Raw genomic sequence first — 18,031 nt, 5'->3', positions numbered from 1 at the left:
TCAAATATGGCTATTAAAAGCGAAGTCCTCGTTTTTGCAGGTGCCAGCCATTCTTTAAGAAAGGTCAACAGAGGCAGAGTAGGGTTCGCTGTGGCTGTCCTAAACAGAGGTCACAGCTGTGGTTTCACACCCAAAAACCATAACAACCTTGTATCCATCTGCAATTGTGATTAGAGGTGTTTGTCGCACAACTGCATTTTTTTGGACACAATCTGTTCTTTTGTATCCTCTGATGAACTGCACAGTCTGCAATTTCCAACCATTGGACAGTCGTGCAGATATTTATTCTAGAAGTAGGTAACAGGTGTCTATGGAAACTGTGGGTCAGCTTTTCTTGAAGATTAACACTTTTGGTGTTATTATAGAATATTCAGTTTGTTTACAGTACCGCAGATTATATTGGTTCTATACAAAATAAAGTATAATTAGTACTTCATCTCAATTCATATCTATCATAGCTATTACTCTACCTGTTTGGTCAAATGGTATAATGGAGCAGCTATTGCTTCCAGACCCCCAAGGACACAGAAAGACGCCTCCACCATTACGTACACCTGGCTGAGATGTATTCATTCTTGGAGCACCCACAACTATATTTAACCTGGGTTAAAAAAAAATAGTCATGGCTAATACAGGGAAAAACTGGCAGTTCTGCTAAAGAAGAAAGCTACTTTTACCAGGGGTTTTCCAGTCCCATCCTTCAGTACCTAACAGGTCCTGTTTTGTGATTTGATAAGTGAGGTCATCTCTGTTGCTTGATCAGCAATCATGCTACATGCTTCCACAGACAATTTTTATCAAACAGTACAAACTAGTAGATATATCTGCAGAACATTTGATCATTGATGAATCGGGTAGTGTGTTCTCCATTCACACTGCCCGATCCGATGGGACTGACATCATAACTGGGCCCAATGAGCAGTCAATCTGCTCCTGCAGTGGCTGTACAGGCAGTCAGCGGAGCGATAGATACAGTATATCGAGCATCGGCTGTGTTGCACAATCGATGCAATATATGTCAATGATACCGTTCACAGATATATATTGCACGTACACACTGGCCTATTTTCCATCAATATATTGGCCATTAGATCGAACACCTGTATTTATTGGTCAGTGTGTACGCACCTGAAGAACCACTGATCTATATTATCCTACATGCTCATAAATGAACAAAAAGTGTTTAATCATCTAGGATGTAAACTTAAAAAAAATATAATAAAGTATTATAATATTTAAAAATATAGGAGGAAATTAAGGATAAATCATTCAACTACTAAGTTTCCAAAATGAAATTAACTATTGTGCGCGCACACACACACACACACACACACACACACACACACACACACACAGCAATGCATATTACAGAGTACATCCTAGTGTATTCTGTTGCTGAGTAAATGGATAAAATATAGATACATCCTTTCCAAGTATACTTACCTTTTATCTGCAGCCTCATAGAAGTCAAAGGAAAATCCAAAGTAGCTGCCTTTGGGTCCAAAGAAGATTTGGGGGTTTTGTTTATCCAAATTCAGTGCATGAGTATGGAGCAGCATAACAAATAGCAGACACAACATTGTGTAACCACTTCAATGGGATCTTCAAGAAAAGCTGAAACAAATAATCCTGCTGAACTGAAGACTTCTACCCTAACACCAATTGTAGTAGGACCTGCCTCTACTGACACTGAGCAAAACAATCTTCCAACATTAGCCTATTCCATTATCATTACTTCTATTGATTTTGATTACTAAACATTATCCTTACACTCTCCTGTATATTTCATCTCCAGTACAGCTGCCTATAAAGCAATAGACTCTATACACACTTCCGCTCCACTCACCAACTACCATCTATGACTCCCTAAGCTGCCAACGCCATCCATGTCTTATCTTTCAGCACTGACAACATTTATTCAACCACTACTTCCTTTGTCACGCAGATCACACACTGAATATCTACAGTAGCTTTACTTTTTCTCCCAGCTCATTTCTTTGAATATTTCTGCCATTTATTTATATTCATTTTCCATGGTACAGCTGGCAAAGGGGACAGACCAATAACTGCCTGCAGCAGGCTGTTCCTGTTTTTATAGACCAGACAATGTCCATGGCATAAATATCATCTGCCCTGGGAGAGGGACTGGGACCCATAGATCACATGCAACCAAAATACATATTCCTGGGATATATCTTTAGCTGTATTAGACCCATGTTAGTGTCTAGGTAGCAAAGTACTCTGTTCCATACAGAGGAAGAAGAACAGCATGCAGAATACATCTGAAAAATTTGAAATGGTTATGATATAGTGGGTTGATAATGTCTAGGTCAACCATTAACCCCTTCGCTAGTAATCCCAAGAATTTTCCGGGCTATGCCTTACTGCCTAGACAGGCAAGCCTGGAAAATTCTTGGGATTACTGCTGGTTAGAGCCGGGCAGCGCTTCTGAGCTGATTGCCTGGCTCCGGCTGCTCGGCAGACCGCCCCCTCCCGTCTCCCTCCCCCGGCTATGTGACAGTCTATGACTGTGCGGCAATGTTGTGCCAGTTGCCGGGGGTAGGGCCAGGTTGCCGGGGGGCTGGGCAGCGGCTGATACACAATTCAGCTTTGCTGTCTGGACCTGGGGACACCGTGGTGTTTTTTTAGGGTGCACTCCCTAGAAAAAACGCTCCCAGTGGGGAGCACTCCCTAAAAAGAACCCCACCACTGAATGGGTTAATGGTCGACGTGACTAGGTTGACACCTATTAATGGTCGACATACCTAGATTGACATTGACAGACGGTCGACACAATGGTCGATACTGAAAAGGTTGACAAGTTTTTCACAGTTTTTGGTGTTTGTCAACATGGACACGTGTAAGTGTACCTCTGCACTCACCAAGCTTTGGGCACACTATTATAACGAAACTCTATGCCCACTTGGATGTTAAAGTATGAACCAAGTCGGTCTAAACAAACAAACAAACAAACAAACAAAAACACAAAAAAACTCATGTCAACCTTTTTCTTGTGTTGACTTTCTGACAATGTCGTGTCGACCTAGGGTATGTTGAACATTTATTGGTGTCAACCTAGTCACTGTCATCCCAGGGACAACATACATAAAAACAAAAAAACACGTGTGGACTCGGAGCTCTTTTTATATATTTAAAACAAAGTATTGATATTAAAAAATTGTCTGTACTCCTAAGGATGGATCCATTACTACAATAGTTTTGTATGGGGTTATTTGTAATTCACCCGGGAATTTCATTTTCTGTGTGAATGGAGTACTACTTCTTTAATTAATCAAATTTCTCCTCGAGTGCACATACAGGTATCTTTCTCCAGACCTTGGAGGTCATTCTAGTTGCTTTGCTCCCCTGCGCGTTCGCACAGGGGAGCGATGCTTAGCAACTGGGCTTGCGCATAAACTTTTATGTGCATGTACAGTCACTTTGTGCGAGGAGATGCCCCAAATTGCTTGTTCGCCAGCCAGTATCTAGCAGTATTGGGTGAGGGAACACATAGCATTTCATGGGTGTCCCCATGAAAACGCTGGCCGTTCCCATGCTAATGCAGCAATAAAGCAGCCCATACATGCTGCTCTGTGGGCGTGCTGTACTAGCACGGATCACATTGCATTGCATGTGCATCCGTTGTGCATGCAATGCAATGCAATGCAATGTGATGAAACCTAAGTACAAAAAGTATGTGCAAGCACTTAGGTTTCATCACATTGCATCGCATTGCATGCACAACGTGTGCACAGGCAATGCAATGTGATCTGTGCTAGTACAGCACGGAAAGCACGCCCTCATAGCAGCATGTATGGGCTGCTTAAGACACCAGAGAAGTGTCTAGAGCTGCCCATACGCGTACCAATTACCCGGTACTTTTTGTGCTAAAATAGCATCGCATCCCATGCACAACATATGCACAACGATGCTATTTTAGCACAAAAAGTACCGGGTAATTGGTACGTGTATGGGCAGCTTAAGGTCTATGAGCGCTAGAGAAAAAAATTTCACCCCAGCACGCAAGGCTGCAAATGTTACATAGTTACACAGTAGTTAAGGCTGAATAAAGACTTGCGTTTATGTTAAATATCCATTCGCTTATGTGTGCAGGGAAATCAGCGTGGGGAGGGTGGACGAGTGTTCGTGCAGGCGGCTTTTCGATGAAGAATTTTGCAGCTTTGCGGGTGAATAAGAATGACCTTCCTTGCGTGGACATGAAGGACAGCTTGTAAAATGCATATGGCAAACACTTTCTCACGTACCTGTAGTGGTTTCACTGATATGGCAGGCAATAATTACATTACAGCTGATCCACGAGGGAAAATAGCGGGTGGCCGTCGGGCACCCGGCTGTCGGCATTTTGACTGTCGGAATCCCGACGTTGGGTAAATGACTGTCGGGATCCCGACTGTCGGGAACCCCTTATCAGTGCCTGCCTATCGATCACTGTGTTAAAAAAGTGTCCTTTCTATCTCCAAGGTGTTGACACATCCACAATCTAATTCCAGCACATGTGCAGTTAGGAGTGACTATCTGCTGATAGTCGCTCCTTTGAAAAAAACACAGCCACTGTGTACACATATAAATTACTGTAGGCCTACAATGCTGCATTTGTGACTTATATGAGTTGCTACATTTGAATCCCTTCCTGTATATGAATCCATTCATGTATATGCGAGTGGGCCCCTTGGATAAGAACAAAAGTGTCTCCTTTTACATCTATAGTAATCCTATGTCTCCCTTCTGCATAACCACAGTGTACTCATCACTTCCTTCTTATTTAACAAGAAAGAAAGGTCTGTATCACCAGGAACCAGAGGTGGTGGTTAAGAGGCAACAATCTATTTATAGTTAGTGTTCAGGAATACACAAGGCAGTGTGGGTTAATGCCAGACTCCAAAACCTGCACACCAGACTAGATTAGTGTGCACACCAATCACACTTTCACACCTTTCAGGACCGATTTCGGAAAGGTGGCAGATTCACCGGATTATTTTTTGTTCTTCATAGTGGTAGAATATTGTAATATTTATTTTATGAATGTTATATACCGTAGGACAGTGATGGCTAACCTTGACACTCCAGCTGTTGTTGAACTACACATCCCAGAATGCCCTGCAACAGTTTTAGCATGGCCAAATAGCAAAACTGTAGCAGGGCATGCTGGGATGTGTAGTTCTACAACAGTTGGAGTGCCAAGGTTAGCAATCATTGCTGTAGGACAAAAGTATCATTATGATGCATGTATGGGGGACCACAAAGATGTGTCCGGCTCCTCAACACTGTAGTAAAGTGATCAAGGCTTAAAGTGGTGGAAGTCATTTCACTCACAACTCCCCACTATATTGGTCAGAGCCAGGGTCAGTGCTATAATTTTCGACAACACTGTGCAAACTATAAATTTGTGTGTGAACTCCAATACTTTATAAAGGGACAGTGGTGTGGTGACATAAGTGTCCCAAAATTTAAATTTTGCCACACAGTAACACAATTTTATTCACATTACACCACATGTAGTGACCGTGATTGATATTACACCACATATTAGTGCCCCTTATTCACATTACCAGCACGGATGGTGTAATGGTTAGCATTACTGCCTCACAGCGCTGAGATCATGGGTTCAATTCCCACCATGGCTCTAACTGTGCAGAGTTTGTATATTCTCCCCGTGTTTCCGTGGGTTTACTCCGGGTACTCCAGTTTCCTCCCACAATCCAAAAATATACTGGTAGGTCAATTGGCTTCCAACAAAAAATACCTAGAATGTCTGTATGTGTGTACATGTGGTAGGGAATATAGATTGTAAGCTCCACTGGGGCAGGGACTGATGTGAATGAGCAACTATACTCTGTAAAGCGCTGTGGAATATGTGTGCGCTATATAAGAAACTGTTAATAAATAAATAAATAACCAAACACAGCAGTGCCCCTTCATGTTATGCTACAGAGTAGTACCCCTTATACAGGTTATGCCACTCAATAGTGTTCTTTAAACACAAGTGGTGATCCTTATACACATCCCTGCTGTTATGCCAGTAACTCAACACCCATGTCCTTCCAGCAGCTCCATGGTCTGTGTCCCTCCATTAGCATTCCAGCCTCTCTGCAGCTGCCCTGCCTCACTGTGTGCATCTAGCCCCCTTTCGCTTTGTCTTCAGCATGCACGGAGCTTGCTCCTAGTAGTGGCTCTTGTACACTTTAGCGGTGATGACGACATTATCCGATAAAGTGCCGGAAAAGGTGTAATTGGACAAGGCTTTATTAGCCTCTGGCAGCGTGAAAACATTTTCCATTCTGAGTTATCTGAGGGTCGGAGCAGTTTAAGGGAGGAGATACATGTGCAGCCTCCTCCATCTTGGCACCCTCCTCTCTACCTACAGCTGCGCAAGCATGGTGCAGAACTATAGAGTCTGAGCACTAGAGGACTCAGATTCTACAGCACATGCGCGGATCTCTGGAAAAATGTCTCAGCGTACATTTCCACTGTGATTTCTGTAGAGTTGTTGCCATAATCACAGGGCTCCAAAGGAGTATTAAAAAAAATGGTGCTCTACACACACACTACACCCATTATAAATACACTAATGCCTGAGAGTTACTCAGATAACCGATATTATCACAGATGGTATGATTCTCAGAACAGCATAATAATTTAAAGGAAGCCATCAGGCGGCATCTATTTGCACAAGACACCTGCACATCAGCATATTTTCATTCAGCAGCTGCCTCCAAAAGGTGCAGCTACTGTATGATCTGCATCCTTCTCTGGGGTAAAGAGAGATACAGGAAGAAATACTGCATTATAAAGGTGAGATTGGTTACAAACCACTCGGATATGCAGCTGGGATGATATATGTGGCCGCAGGATGGGATAATCACCCACTCCTCATCTTCCTAGCCCAAATCACACACACAAAATTAAGTCGCTTCATCCTCTTCAATAATGAATGATGGAAATCCATAGCACTCCTGTGGCAGTCCACTCCAGAGGTGTCCCCGTGCCCTCAAAGAAGGTCAATTGCAGCTAATGCTGCTCAGAGAAAGAACTGCATTTTTATAGAAACAGCAGGGCTGTGAGGGGTTAACAGACAGCTAGTGTCCCAGCTCCCCTGCACTTGTGACAGGAAACTGAGAGGTCAGAGGTGATCCCAGCAGCAATGTGAGAGGGAGGAAGTGTGGAGAGAGTGAGAAGACGTGCTGGGAGCAGGCTGAGACTCAGGCAGAGAGAGGAAAAAGCCCAGCAGCGTGTGTGCAGTGAATGGAGAAGCTGTTCCCCTGTCCTGCACTGAAGAGGAGATCAGGTGCTGCTGATAGGTGCCAGGCAGAGTGAGACCCAGAGAGGAGTGAGAGACCCAGAGAGGAGTGAGAGACCCAGAGAGGAGTGAGAGACCCTGAAGAGTCATGACCAGCAGGAGCTGGCATCTGCAGCTGAGAGTTAAGGTACAGGAGCTCCCCTACCCCCAGGCTGGCCTGCACCCCAAATTGGCCCACTTTACCCAGCTATTGAAGTGGCTCTCCACTGCATAGGGGACAACTGTTATTGGGGTGCTGATCACCCTGCGACATTACCAGCACAGAGACACCTGCAACGCCCCTCTGGCTGCATGCCAGATTTGCCACCACTGCCAAGCCTATATCTACAGCCTGTGTTGTATGTCTAGCAGGGAGTTGCCCTAGGTAACGGGGACTCGCCTGTACCCCGTTATAGGGGACTATTAATATTTTCTGGCCTTTATATAGTAGTGTGCACACTAAGGTAGGGCCTACCCTTGTACTTGTGAGGATCTTCCTGCGTGGGACCGTTTCTTCATTGACTGTTTTCCTTGCACCAGGGACTATAGTTCAGTATAGTGTTGTATGTGCAGTATAGTGTTATATGTGCAGTATAGTGTTATATGTGCAGTATTGTGTTATATGTGCGGTATAGTATTCTAGTGATGTCATATTATTGTCTTTAATATTGCTCTCTTTGATGTCATTGTCTTTGTGTTTTTTTTATCTTTCTTATTGATGTTTGCATATGTGTACGAGTATATCACAGCGACTAGTGCAGTTGTTTTCCTTTAATAAATATTTGTCGCTGCTAACCGAAGTAGCGTTGTCTTTTGTGGGTCCCTTGGGTTGTGCCGTTCCCTGCCACAGGTTCTCCAGCAGAAGCCGCAAAGAATCCAGAAGCCGCCGCCGTCACCAGCTCCAGATTAAGGTACACCATCTTGCACCACACCGAACAGGGGCACTGTCACACTCCTACATAGCCAGGAGATTTTGCTTGTACCGCGCTACCATTGTGGCTGGAAGATTATGCTCATTAATTTCTATCACCATGGCCTGGACATTTACTTGTCGATTTCTACCACCATGGCAGGAGATTATGCCTTTTGATCTCTTCCACGATGGCCAGGAGATTCTGCCCATTGTCAGCTGGTGGCTGCGAGGTTGGATGATGATGGCTTTGACCCACAGAGAAAATCTAGGCTTAGTCTGTCAGTCATACTCTTAATAGCATGGATTCTGTCTCGCTCTTCCCTTTGAAGTCTCTATCAATCAAAATGAGAAACATTGGCAAGTGAACATTCAGGTTTGCTGTCAAGTACTTTGTTCCCCTTTTTGGGATTGGGCCACAGCCTCTCTTCAAATAGGTCTAGGAAGCATAATTTTAAAATACATATCTACTATATAGTAGCCATAATAATTACCTATAGCTAATATAAACAAATCAAGTGCTTATAAATAACGTGTATTTCAGATATAAGATTTTTATATATCGTTGATGATAGGTTTACACATGTAGTGAAAAGGGGGAGGTGTCATAGATCTAAAAAAAACAACCTAAATCATGCTAAAGGACATTGAATTAATTTAAATCAAACACATTGCCACAAGATGGAAATAAAATATGTGAACTATGCTATGTCAACAGTGTCACGGTTAACATACATAACCCAGTATAATAAAAGGCTATGGGGGGATTCAAGTGATTTGCCCACCAGCGGGCACTATATGGCATCCAATGGAGCAATGCAAGTGTTGATCAGTTCGTGCACACACAGCCCTGCTGCTGACATTACCGTTACGTCGCTCTGTCATTTTGACAGGCTGATAACTAGTATTAACATAACGAACATGGCAACATTATAACTATGAGCATTTCTGCATGTCAACAAGCCGCAAGTTTACTTTCTTACCGCATAAGAATAGGAAAGAAGAATAAATTATCTCAATTTTGCATGCAAAGTCATCAGTACTGGTAGTGGAGAGACTTAATTTGCAGGGAATTCTATTCTAGATAAATGGTTGTTGGACATTGTCACTAGCAAATACATTTCAGATTTGCATAGAACAAAAATCATTGACAGAAAGTTAAGAACAAAGAGGAAATTGTATGCAGAGGAACAGTGCTCTGCACCCATCCCGCTGTTAAACAGCCCCAAATTCTAGTAAGAGTCCCTTCATTGTATTTACAAGAAATTCTTCGTATTATGTCAAGTGTTTAATAAAAAGGATTTTCTGCTACAGATCCCATTTCTGGAGTTTGCTTCTTTTATATGGTGTGAGAACCAGTATTTAAAGTTTGCCATAATATAAGAAGTTCCACTTTGTGACCTGTTTTAAAGATACAATTGACGTGCCTGCTTATCACCATAGTGCAACATTAAGGAGCAACTTTTATATAAGATGGTGGATTTTGCACAGTGTCATTTTTAACTTTATTGGATATTAAGTACGGACAGCATCGGTGGCCACCATACAACACAGACCGCATCATTGACCAACATAATACAGAAAATAATTTTGATCAAATATACAATATCATGCTCTCATCCATAAATAACCCCTATCTCAAAACCATTAACTATAGTAACAATCCCCTTTAATATAAATTGACTCCTTTACAATAATTATCTTTAATTAGCCTTAATATCAAATAATTACATTTTATACATTTAAACCCAAATTACATCCCAGGCTCCTAAAAAAAAAAAACTTAATCCTAATAACTTCATTAAATTGTTAACACCTTACCCTAGTATTACATTACAAAGCTATATCCCTTAGAATTTGGACAGTAAAACATAGAAGGCAACACAAAAGGCAGGTTGTGAACTTTATTTTTAGTTAAGCTGTTCCACAGTATTCTAAATCAGAACCTTGAAAATGGCTTTTCAACCCTGATGGTTTACAGGCAATATTGGAAAAATAAGTCAAAAAGGCAAAGTGCAACTGAGCAAACTCACTGAAACTGCTGCTATTGCTGCTGCTAGCTGTTAGTCTAATATTGAACCAAGGAGGTGGATACTTACGGGGCGATTTCTGGGCATTTTCTACGCGTTCTGACTAGATCAAAAAATTAGGAGCAAAAATGCCCCAACACTGGTCCGTGTATAGGGGCCATAGCGATGCGCAGTGCTATCGCCTGGCGATTAATATCCTGTATACAGGATAAAGATCTCTGGTCAGGGTCAGTGGTTTCACCAGAGAGCGCTGTGTGCTGAGTGATTTAAATTGCTCAGCCGTTGTTAGGAATGACACCAAGGTGGTATAGGTGGCGCTGTTGCACTTGCCAAGCAGTCCTTAAAGCCTCCTGCAGGCTAAGGCTTCCCCCTATAACAGCCACTTTTCACCAGTTGATTAGGCCCACCAGGTACTGGGGTGCCACCAGATCTTAAGGTGAACAAGGCTGCTACAGGAGGCTGGGCAAGGCAAATACAGGATTGGAGTCAGACTGGACACAAAAGGAAGGACCAGACACACAAGTCAAACAATAGACACTTGGCACTCTACTATGCGTGAATAGCATGGACCCATGTGGCAGATAGTGTACACAAGCACCACTGCACTGGAGGTGGAATTACCAAGCACTGGGCAGTGAACCGCAATGGCCGAGGTGTAAGCAATGCAGTTGCTGATAACATCTAAATACAATGCAGACAGACAAATGGACCGGAATGCAATACCAGTTACAGACACAGACAAGAAGGGCTAATAGGTGGAAGTAATTGCAACACAGTACTAGTAAATAAACAGGCAGATAGACAGGCTCCAGTAGCGGAGTAGCCACTAGTAGCAACACAGACAGTACATATATTACATTGCTGAATAGAAGCTACTAGTGACACAGACAGACATTCAGCAGGAACAGACTGTGGAGCAGTTATGGTTACAGACAGGCAAATGGGTAAAAAAACACAGGTACATAAACAGAAGCTTTTAACAGAGCCAGTATAGGCTGGAACACCCAGGACCAGGCACTTACAATGATATAGCAGGCTAGCGTATGTCAGGGTACACAGACTAGTCAGGATTAGATAGAATCAGGGTTAGTCAGGAAAGACGGAGTAAGATCTGCTGCAATAGGTAGAAACAAGCAGTATAAATGAGCCCAGAGTTTAGGGCAGGCTGGGTAATATAGGGAGCAATATCCAATCAGATGGCCAAGCCCCCTAAATGAGGAAAGTCACTGCAGGTGAGCAGCCTGACACACAAAATTGCCTAATTATTTGACAGGTGAACTGCACACAGAACAAATACAAGAGTCATGCTGCCATTACACAGACCTGCCAGAGGCGGCTCGTAACAGCAGTGTTGCCCTATGTGTAGGCCACATAACAGTATGTATTCCATGCTTTATGTATTATGAAGTTTTGTGTGTGTAAAGTAGGAGGGTTAGTGGCAATTACTACAATTACAAAATAAAATAAAAAAAGGTGAAAAATGTACAGCCACAGTTTTGTAATCTCCAAATTAAAAAACCATTGGCTTGGCCCAAATATGGCCACATCCATTTTTATAGAAATGGGAGTTGTGCTCAATGGCTCTGCACTAGGTTTTAAAGAGCAAGTGATCTATGGTCTGAGACAACTTTTACAAAATTAAAGGTCCTCGATCTCTAGCATACCTGTGGCTATTTGTTTTGCACATGCTTCAGGGAGATTGCTCTGTAGTTAGACCCGGAAAAAGAGCAGCAGGTTTCAGCAACCAAGCATGCACCACCTCTGTTTGTGAAATAACCATCTGGCATGGATGTTTATTATACAATATAAACTGTATATTTTAGCTGAAATTTTTTTTTTTTACAAATGTTAGGCCAGTAATAGTATGGTTTATTGTAGCAGACACAGATTGTATAAGCTGAATAACTTGTTTTAAATGTAAAATATTGTTTTTTTTCCCCCTACAGCCCCATAATGACGGCCGTATACCATTTTACAAGTACTTTAACAGCTTCCCTGGTACTCCCGAGACTTTTCCGGGCTATGCTCCAGTGCCCAGACTGGCAAACCCGAAAAATTCTCGGGATTAACGGCGTCTTCACTGCTTAGTGCCGAACTCAGCTGTGTGCAATGTGACCTTGTAATGTCACACCACACACAGCTGGGTTGACGGGGGTAGGACCGGGCGGCAGCTGATAATGTGCTCAGTGGCGCTGCCTGACCCAGGGACAGTCAGCGGTGGTGTTTTTTCGGGAACACTATCTCTCAAAAAAAAAAATCTGCCCTGTGGGGAGCGCTGCTTAAAAAAAACAAAACTCCATCACTGAAGGGGTTAAGAAGCATGTTGGTGATCAGCATCTCAATGGATATTGCACCAAAGGAGAGGACGTTGCAACAGATACACCTTCTGCAGTTTCCTCAACTCTGCATCGAGAAGATGGGGTTCAGCCTGCATGCATGCTACAAAGGCCAGTATTCAATGCCTCAGATTCGCCGTATTTTACAGCGAATCTGGCAATTCGCCAGGGTAACGGCGAATTTCTCTCATAAAAAACAATTCGCCCAATTCAATGAAGACAATTCGCTGAAAATGAACAGCGCATATCTGTCGAATCGCCGTGTGCGATTCGCCGCAATCCTCTGGTGGTTTTCAATGGGGTTTTTAGTCAAATTCACAGAGAGTGTATTCAATGCTCAAATGGAGAACTGCTTTCTCCAGTGATTTTCGCCATGTTTCACCGTTTTGCATTCGTCATTTTTTTTAGGTGGACTGGAATGTGATCTTTTAAAAAAAAGTTTTTTTTTTTATTTTAGGGTGTCAAAAAAATCCGATTTTTTTTTATAAAAATAGCATGCCCCTTCACAGGAAAAAAATCAGATTTTTTTTTCCGTGAAGGGGCATGCTATTTTTATTCATGTGTTTGCAGCACATGAATATATAATTTTTTTTTTTTAAACAATTATTTGTTTTACACATTCGCCAGCAGGGGGCCGGGAGCCGCTCATTAATATATTCCCTGCACTCTGGTTCCGATCATTACATATGCAGGATCGGGACCAGTGAGTGCAGCGGCTCCTATCCCAGTCCTCTGCCAGCTCTCGGGGGGCTCTCCCTGTGTCCCTGCCAGCCCTCCTTCACCCCCACAGTGTCAGGCGCAGGCAGGGAGGCTTACATCTCCCTGCGGCAGTTATAATTCGCCAGCAGGGGCAGCGAGCCCCTGCTGCATTGAATAGGGTGACCGGGAGGGCTGGCAGAGAATGCTGCAACCCTCCTGAACCCTGCGAATGTGCAGCGAATCCTAAAACAGGATCTTAGAGCACTATCGTAACATCAAAAATGGGTTGACAACCCATAGTGTACCCCGACATTTTAAAATATGCCAAGCAGGTAATCCAGATGGTATGCGGTTCATGGGGTTGGAACATGTCACCCTGGATATAAGAGCCGGGAATAGAGATATTCTACTTCTTAAAAGAGAATCATACTGGATCTATATGTTGGAGACATTATATCCAATGGGACTCAACGAGGGTATGGAGATCACCCCGTTTTTGAAGTAGTCCATTGTTGATGATAATAACAATCTATATGTCACATTCTTTAATCCGATAATTGTTTTAAAGTGGTCAGAACATCTGACACATAGCCCAATGGGATAATCAGTGTAACGATCGGTTACACCTGTACAGACACCATGTAAGAGGAATCTGTCTGATGCAAGGCCAGCCCTCTGACGAAGTCCGATGTGACGAAACGTGTAGGGGCGTGGCCTAGCGTCTCTGTGAAGCGAGTGTCTGTGGAGCTGTAATAGAGTGGAGTGTGGAGTGTAACCTCTCCTACGTTTGTGAGTACGGAGTACTCAGTTCATGCTGTTAAGCCAGCGGCAGGTAACAGCCGCATGTTGCGGTACGTGACCCCATCTGTTTGTTCTGTTTTATACCAATAAAAACTTTTAAAAAATAAGTGGTAATACACTGTTGGAGCGCCCACTTCTTCCTTCTTTTAGATACAATTTACCCGGTGGATTCGGGAACTACACAAAGTGGAGCAGCCAGCTTAAAAAACAAGCAAAAGTGATTACCCATTCAAAGGAACTCTCACTACAGGTGGAAGGAATTAAGACACCTGACTCTCTGTTGCATACAGGAATTACACCGTCGGACTGGTATCGTTTTGGTCCTTATATTATTTGAACATTTATCTTTGCGCATTGTCATATTTCTCTCTCTCTCTCTCTCTCTATATATATATCTATCTATCTATCTCTATTGATTTTTTAAAATATTTTCTAAATTAGCGCTCAATCCACCACTTACAATTTAGTGGTTTCTGTTGTGTGTACAAGTCCCATCATGCCTTGCTTCAGTTTTGCTATTAGGGAATGCTAAAACTATGGCAAGGCATGCTGGGATGTGTAGTTTTACAACATCTGGAGGGCCACAGTTTGGACATGCCTGCCCTAGTGCATGGTAGGGTATGTAAAAATGTGAAAACCCATGTCGGCCTTTTGACAGTCAACCTTCCCATTGTCGACCTAATGATTATGTCGACCTTCAGACCCTATGGACCGATTTCATTTGTCAACCTTCAGTGGTCAACCTAATGTATGTCGATCTAGAGACCGTATCACCAACATGCTATATGGAGACCATCCACAGCAGCAGACCAGGAGGTGAGATCAGCACTGTACTATGATCGCAGGAGGCTGCCAGGATACAGATTGGCATGCTAGGTGCAGCTGGAACTTAGGCACAGCAGGATTCACACAACAAGCGATGGAAGGCAAGACTGTAAAGTTACAAACACGGTGAGATTTTGGATAACAATTTTGACTATATAGTCAAAATTATATAAAGAGAGTCAAAATCGCAGTGTTTCCCTTGATTGCGATAGCAATGCGTGGCCCCATAAGGTCAGTATCTGAAGGAGTCAAGGCAATTTTGACTATGTCGCATGTAATGTATTTGGCCATAGGCCAAATAGAATAGTCAAAATCGCAAGTGCATGCAGCCAAAATCATCTCCATGTACTTCAAGGGGAAAATCGCATAGTCAAAATCAGCCATAATCGCATAATGTGTACACCCCTTAATGGCTGCCAGGTACTGCTGCAACTGGGGCAGATCTCACATTAACGCCGGCGCAAACCTCTGATGAGAGGGGCGGCCTTAAAATCCAGTCAGCAGCTTTACCCACAGTATTCTAATAATGGTCAGGAATGAGCCCCATATTTCATTCATTAACATCCACTAAGGAATTCCCTAATAGAGTAATAATGTATATCCTTAACAATAGAGTAAACATGTATTTGTAGAGCGCAATGTCTGGAATGTGCATGGGTGAAATATTCAGGCAGTAGGGGAAACCAGAGATTTTCCCTTTACCTCTGCGGACAGTTGGCCCTTCCTGAACCAATATTCTGAGCATATGAATTCATTAGAAACTAGTGACATTTCCAAGGAACAAAGGGCGCCATTTGGAACAGTGACATACAGCACCAAAGAATAGTGTGAAAAAGAGCATAATAAGAGGATTCGGCATGAAAAGCCGGCGGTCGGGATCCCGGCGTTTAAAATCCAGACGCCGGAATCCCGACAGGGGGGGGGACGTGGATCGCCCCCACTTGTGGGCTCGCTGTGCTCGCCAAGCAGCGGGCCCGGTGCCTTGCTACGCTCGGCACACTAATTTATTCTCCCTCCGAGGGTGTCGTGGACACCCACGGGGGGAGAAAGTGTCGGGATTTTGGCGTTCGGGATTCCGGCGTCGGGATTTTGAACGCCGGGATCCCGACCCCCGGGATTTAAACTGCATCCCTAATAAGAGCCCTTAACATTGCTCCTAATCCATTGAAAAATCCAAATGATGTCCAATATATATTTTATCACAGATATCACTGTTCAGAGGCAATGTCAATATTTATATTCCGCTTAATCATCTATCCTCTTATATACATACTAACAAGCATGGCGGAGGAATAAATCTAGTTAGTACAAGGATAGCGGCTACCAATCAGCATGTACACCTACACAGATTAAATCCTTACAAGTGCACTTCATTATGGTATGAAGTATTGGTGGTAAGCCTTCAAGTGTTTCTCTCTGTCAGAATGACCGTTTATTCAGAGGGAGAAAACCACTATGCTGCTGTGATGTATCTGAGGGAGAAAACCACTATGCTGCTGTGATGTATCTGATCCAACACGGAAGTTCACCTGTAAGGATTGATGCTACCTTTGTACTTCCCAGATTTGTTATGGTGCCCACACACGCACCGATTTCAGTGCTATGCGTTTTTGGCTGTACAATGGTTCTTTACAATTTTTCTGGCAGAATTAAGCATGACCCGATGTGATGGTTATTTTGCTGTCTGCGATGCGATACTGTGCGATTTAAGCACATTTTTTTCACTGGCTTTTTCTGACCTTTATTTTGTTCGAGTTCACATGTTTTAAACCTGCAATAAAGTTGTTGATAACAATTTGTATGTAATTATTTCCCAAAAAAAAAAAAAAAAACGTCGTATAGCATCGGCTCGTATGCCTGTATAATGCTGAGCTCGATGCTATGCGATAATGTCCAACAAAGTACCTGCTGCACATACTTTTTAGGACATCTAAAATCGAGCACCGGGAACGCGCATAGTACAGCATCGCGTCGCACACGCCGCGCTAATACAACACGATAATCGTACGCGCGATGCGTTTTGTACTTTAAAAGTACAAAACGCATTCTTAAATCGATGCGTGTGTGGGCTGCATTAGAGCTGTGCTACAAATGTATGGACTGGAAAATTTACCAAAGACAGATGGGGACCTGCCAATATAATTACTATATGCTAAACAGCACAATCATGTCTGTAAACGGACAGTTTCAGACGAATGATCGTGTGTGTGTGTGTGTGTGTGTATCTGGACCAGTTTTTAAACGATATCCTTTGTGTCAGAAACCTTGGCTAGTGGGTCTCCCTTTATGTGAACTAAATTCATAAAAGAAAACGCTTCCATTTCATTCCATCCCCAGACCAGAGTCACCCCTCAGATGTGACAAGTCCCAGTGATGTGGTGTTAATTCCCAGCCAAGGTTCCTGACACAAAGGATATCGTTTAAAAACTGGTCCAGATACACACACACGGAATCGGTACATCTATCAGAATGAACTTAGGTCTACAGTCATTAGGTCGACCCCACTAGGTCGACTGGCAGGAAGGTCGACCTGATTTAAGGTCGACATGGGCCAAGGTCGACATGACTTAAGGTCGAATTTGCATAAAGGTCGACATGAGGAAGGTCAACATGGGGTTTTCACTGTTTTTTTTTATCCGAATGTCGACACAGTCGACATGGACAGTCGGCAATGAGAATCGGACTCTCGCAATGCTTTGCTCGCCACAGCTTTAATAACCTCCTCCACGCCCTAGTGGATGGTAGGGCATGAAATACCGCCTGTCGGCACATGTCGGCTCAAAAAACAGTGAAAAACCCCATGTCGACCTTATGACCAGTCGACCTTCCTCATGTCGACCTTTATGCAAATTCGACCTTAAGTCATGTCGACCTTGGCCCATGTCGACCTTAAGTCAGGTCGGCCTTCCTGCCAGTCGACCTAGTGAGGTCGACCTAATGACTGTAGACCTAAGTTCATTCTAATAGATGACCGCTTCCCATATAGATAGCATCTGCGGCCCAAAGGCGTGACTGTGAGGAAAATGGTGAGGGAAACCGTCAAGTAGGGTAATATACACAACTCTGAAGTCTCTGGATGCAGAAGTCGGTTCTGACCAGAGACACCCCGGGAAGCACTGCAGGAAAATATGGA

General features: G+C 43.3%; 1 protein-coding gene across 1 annotated transcript in view; it reads right to left on the bottom strand.

Annotated features, from left to right (window-relative positions):
• Positions 1–1,831, bottom strand: part of ITGA2B (integrin subunit alpha 2b) — a 55,251-nt gene extending 53,420 nt beyond the window's left edge. The window contains exons 1-2 of the mRNA XM_083150109.1: positions 1,444–1,831; positions 471–601 (exon numbers count right to left, since the gene is read on the bottom strand). Coding sequence (XP_083006235.1) covers positions 471–601; positions 1,444–1,580 — 268 coding nt within the window. The 5' untranslated portion in view covers positions 1,581–1,831. The remainder of the gene's footprint in view (positions 1–470; positions 602–1,443) is intronic.
• Positions 1,832–18,031: the final 16,200 nt, after the last annotated feature.

This window comes from Crinia signifera, chromosome 6 (genome assembly GCF_055691185.1).
Source record: "Crinia signifera chromosome 6, ASM5569118v1, whole genome shotgun sequence".
Taxonomy (NCBI): Eukaryota; Metazoa; Chordata; class Amphibia; order Anura; family Myobatrachidae; genus Crinia; species Crinia signifera.
This window is presented reverse-complemented; position numbering and strand designations above follow the sequence as displayed.